Source organism: Gorilla gorilla, chromosome 5 (assembly GCF_029281585.2).
Source record: "Gorilla gorilla gorilla isolate KB3781 chromosome 5, NHGRI_mGorGor1-v2.1_pri, whole genome shotgun sequence".
Taxonomy (NCBI): domain Eukaryota; kingdom Metazoa; phylum Chordata; class Mammalia; order Primates; family Hominidae; genus Gorilla; species Gorilla gorilla.
In genome coordinates, this window is record NC_073229.2 from 165,845,005 (window position 1) to 165,850,372 (window position 5,368).

At 32.4% G+C, this 5,368-nt stretch overlaps 1 protein-coding gene across 1 annotated transcript; it reads right to left on the bottom strand.

Annotated features, from left to right (window-relative positions):
- Positions 1-2,621: 2,621 nt before the first annotated feature.
- LOC129534172 (histone-lysine N-methyltransferase SETMAR) lies at positions 2,622-3,846 on the bottom strand. Its single transcript, XM_055390339.1, is given in 3 exon segments — positions 2,622-3,256; positions 3,259-3,548; positions 3,550-3,846. Coding segments are annotated over 3 exon segments (1,071 nt in total). The 5' UTR covers positions 3,696-3,846.
- Positions 3,847-5,368: the final 1,522 nt, after the last annotated feature.

The window sequence follows — 5,368 nt, forward strand, 5'->3', positions numbered from 1 at the left end:
TACAGTATTCTTGGTTAAAAGGCAATCCAGAAAAGCAACTAGAATTAAAAAAACTATAAGATAGAAAAATATTTTTTATTAATTTCAAAAAAGCATTTTAGAAATAGGCCTAAGACCAAGCAATAAAAGCAGAAATGAAAATAAACTGAACAACTGAACAAGGCCTTTGATAAAATAAAGAAACTTTACTTTATGGTTTAATTAGAAAATATTATGCATTGAGAAAAGGGAGAAAAGCAAGTTATGTTGGTAAAGCTTTCTTCCAGCTTAATTAAATATTATATATGTTTTCACTTTGTTTCGTTCTTTCTGAATTGAAAGGTAAACATTTATTTATTTCTTCAGTGTTCCATGAAACGAAGACATTGTTGCATACATAAATATAAGTGTTACATATTTGATTATGAAGCCTTTGTTTTATTCAAACCTATTTGAATTAAAAGCTGTTTTAGGAGGAAACCAAACTATAGTGAAATGAAAACATAACCATGTTTTCAGAAAGCTTAATATATGTCCAGCTCATAGATCCTATTTATTTAAGAGATTTACTCCAATAAGTACTTTCAATATTCTTTACATAATCAATTTGCACTTTCCTGCTGTCATTGCCTTTTAATTTTAAGTAATTCCAAATTTTATTAACTTTATCTAATTATTAAAAACTAGAATGAGCTGTACATTGTAAGAGTGGTAAGATATTTATATTCTTGAATGTAAAATGTAATGTATTTTAGACTTAGCACATATAACCAGCAAGCAAAAATGTTGATTAACTCAAGTTATAAGGAATTAAATTAAATGAGCTTTCTTGTGTTCCCAAATTTATTTTGTTTATATTTCTGAAAAGTAATGTTATCTAGAATATCAGGAGAAGACAGTTTGATTGAGAAGGTAAAAAGCCAGCTGGAAGATGAAGGTTGCACATTATGCACAATTGCTTGACTCCTCTTATGTTCACGTGGACTGAAACAAGGGAAATATTTGTAACTCCAATACTCAGGAGTGGGCTTGGCACATAGATGATGCCCAAAGACTGTTGCTCAATAAGAGCTGTTAATGAATTTTTATTTTTATTTTGTCAGAAAGGTAACTGAATTTGTAAATATGAATTACAACTTCTCTTCTTAATACTAACAGATTTGTTGTACATAGGAAGTTAAATTGGTTGTTAAACTTTTACAAATTATTTGTTTATGGACTTGAAATTTAAATTTCTGATTATATTATATTATGCAAATAAAATAGTGATAAAAATAAAATACTGAACCTAGAGAAAGCTATTAAAAAATCCATTGTGGTAGTTAGTTTTAAAAATGTTCATAGGATGAATATTTTTTAAATTAAACAAAGATTGTGAACTTTAGCAAGGTTATCTATTGTCCAGAATTCTGTTTTATTTAAATTGTAAGACATATTTTTACAATATCATTTGCTATATGCTATGTATGCAAAGAAATATTATCACCTAGATCAGATTCCAGCATGATTAGCAACTCTTATTTTTATGCCACGTACATACACACATGATCTCTGGGACTAGAACTTCAAAAGGAAATCTACGGGGCATGGAAAACAGTGGTCTTCTCAGCTAATCTCCCAAAATACAGAGCAGAGCAAAAAAAAAAAAAACTTTCTCGTGGGAAAAAAAACAATAATTAAATTATATTTAAAGAAAGTGTAATTCATATCATTGTCATCTGGTGACGCTGACGTTTGAGAAAATTGTTTTGTTTTTACCTGATTAAATACTACAGCTTTGCCAAAGAAGAGGATTTAGCCAAAGATCCAAGATATGAAAAATTTGGAGCACCTGTTTCCCAGCTGAATATGAGAGAAATTGATTCAATATTTTAAAAAATAACTTTATATAACAAAGTATTATTTCCATCTATAAGGATGCACTTATTCCAAGTAAAGAACTAGCTTTTAACACAACGGTAGAGTTGTGCAACTATCACAAACATCAAGTTTTAGAACATTTCCATTACCCCTCAAAATTTTTTCTGCCCATTTGAAGTGAATTCCTGTTCTCACCTCCAGTCTCAGGCAACAACTGATCTGAGTCTGTCTCTACAGATTTGCCTTTTCTGGGAAATTCACGTAAGTTGAATCATACAGCATAAGTCTTTTATAACAGACTTCTGTCGCTTAGCAAAATAATTTTGAGATAATTCATACTGTGCTATGTTTCAGTACTTTACTCTTTTTCATTGCTGAATAACATTCTACTGGACAGATAAGCTATAGTGTGCTGATGGACATTTAAATTGTTTCCAGTTATGGTATTAAGAATAATATTTCCATGAACATTAACATCCAAGTTTATTTGTGGAAATATATTAATTTAACTTTTATTGGTTGGATGCCCAAGAGTGGAATTGGTAGACTGTATGGTAAATGTTTAACTTTTTAAGTAGATGCCAAAGTATTTTCCAAAATGGTTGTGTCAATTTACTTAACGACTAGCAACATTTAAGGACTCCTATCTCCCCACATCCTCACCAGCACTTCTCATTGTCTGTCTTTTTGATTATAGCCATCACAGAGGGTGGAAAGTAGCAGGGCATTTTCGGTTTTGGACTGCGAATTTTAAATCATAATTAGGCTCAAGCACATCTTTATTAATCAAAATAAGAACGATTACAATCAACACATTTTTGCCAAAAAGAAATAAGTTTGCTTATTCCCGTAGTGTACAATTCCGTACTTAGGGATTCGACAAAGTCTTGGAAAGCATTTTCTGCATGCTGCTTGTTGTGGTAGCATTTACCCTGCAAAAAATTGCCGAGATGCTTGAAGAAGTGGTAGACGGTGTGTCAGAGGTCAGGTGAATATCGCAGATGAGGCAAAACTTTGTAGCCCAATTCGTTCAACTTTTGAAGTGTTGGTTGTGCGATGTGTGGTCAGGTGTTGTCGTGGAGAAGAATTGGGCCCCTTCTGTTGACCAATGCCAGCTGCAGGTATTGCAGTTTTAGGTGCATCTCATCGATCTGCTGAACATACATCTCAGATGTAATGGTTTCGCCAGGATTCAGAAAGCTGTAGTGGAGCAGACCAGCAGCAAACCACCAAACACTGACCATAACTTTTTTTGGGTGCAAATTTGGCTTTCTGAAGTGCTTTGGAGCTTCTTCTCGATCCAACCACTGAGCTGGTCGTCGCCCGTTGTCACGGTTGTCATATAAAATCCACTTTTCATTGCACGTCAAAATCCGATTGAGAAATGCTTCATCATTGTTGGATAGAACAAAAGAAAACATTCAAAATGACTTTTTTGATTTTTGGTCAGCTCATGAGGCACCCACTTATCGAGCTTTTTCACCTTTCCAATTTGCTTGAAATGCCAAGCAACCACAGAATGGTCGATGTTGAGTTCTTGGGCAACTTCTCGCATAGTTGTAAGAGGATCAACTTCAATGATTGCTCACAATTGGTTATTGTCAACTTCTGATGGCCGACAACTGTGCTTCTCATCTTCCAGGTTCCCATCCCCTTTGTAAAGCTTCTTGAACCACCACTGCCCTGTACATTCATTAGCAGTTCCTGGGCAAATGCGTTGTTGTTGTGCGAATTGTCTCTGCTGCTTTATGACCCATTTTGAACTCAAATAAGAAAATCGCTCAAATTTCCTTTTTGTCTGGCATCATTTCAAAAGCGTAAAATAAATGTAAAATAAACAGCAAGTAAGAAGTCATTAGCAAAAAAGAATAAAGTGAGAAATGCACATTGAAATGATGTATAACATAACCACATTTATTTAAGAATGTATTCCAATATCAAACGACAAATTTCAACAATGCAAAAACCTCAATTGCTTTTGCACCAACCTAATATATGTATCCCTCAAACAACTAACTGTACTTAGCATCTCTCAATGTGCTCACTGCCCATTTTTATATCTTCTTTGAAGAAGTCTCTCTTTAAATGTGTTTTTAAAGGAATTTTCTTGTTAATATTGAATTACAGTTATAGGAATTTTTATATATTCAAGATATAAGTGCTTTATTAGAAATATGACTTGCAAGTAATTTCTCCCAGTCTATAGTTTATGTTTTCATGTTCTTATCAGTAAATTATTAATTCTTTGTCATACAAACATAAACAAATTTTATTAATCTAGCAAGTAGAAGTAACTTGGAAGTCATACTTGCAATATTAAGGATAACTTACTGTTTCAACCTAGTCCTTCAAGAACTAAAATGTAAAAAAGTTAAATAGTAATTGCCATTATAAATATAGTTATATTTCCTAAATATTGTGAATTTTTAAAATGATTTTTATAGGCTACGTGTAAGTCTTGAAATAATTTTAAAATTATGTAATGAAAATAAATTAAGGTCTATTTGGGGTATTCATCCATGAATTCTTCACAACTAAACTAATATTAGTTAATATTAGCAAACTTATACTTATTAACACTTAATTGAGGTTTATCCCAAGCATGAAAATGCTAAGTAATTTGAAACTAAAATGTATGAACTAGAAACTGAAAGTTATTAAATTCTTTGCATCAAAAATATAGTAGTTAAGTCTTGTTTTTAAAGAACCCTATAGAACTACTCAGGTTCTCAGTTTTCAGTTCTAAAATTCTTAATTTCTCACACTTGTTAGTCAATAAGAATGCTTGTGTTTATAAATTACTATATGTATGGTTGTCACATGAGAGAAAAGTGAAGTGACTAAGGTTTAATCTCAAACATCTCATTTTGCCATTCCTCCATTACATTCAAGAACATACCACTTCCACCCAGCTAGAAATCTGTACTTGGAGTTATCCTTTTGTTGTATAAGATTACTAATTACTGAGGACTGCGGTTCTCAATGCAGAAAATTTGACCTTGGTTTGTACTTTTTATTAAAATGGAGCTTTCCATGTTGCATGCTAGGCAGAAGTTAGAACTATAAGGTCATACTTCAAGTAGCTTAATCCATCTAACAGACCTGGATAACTCAAACAGCCAGCTAATGTTTGTGTTTCCCAGTACAACATTTAACATGATACTATTTTTCTTACCTATGTTATTTATGATATGTAGTGTGGTTTATACTTCATAAGCAAGTGAATAAATAAATGTCCCAGAGGCCAAGTGGAGAGAATTATTGGATTATATTAGGTCAGATGGGGTGGGGAAGGAAGGAAGGTTACTTTGTGAACAAGTTGCCGTTTCTGTACCACATATTTAATTATATTATGTAGGTGGGTCCCTTCCAAATTCATATATGCATAGACATTTTTCTCAACATAATGTTTTCACGTCCATGAATGGTATCAATCAGAAAACTAATCTGGCAGAACCAGATTAATTAGATTAACCAGATTAATAGTGGGCAGAACTACCTTGTGTCACTCCCATAATCACATTACATT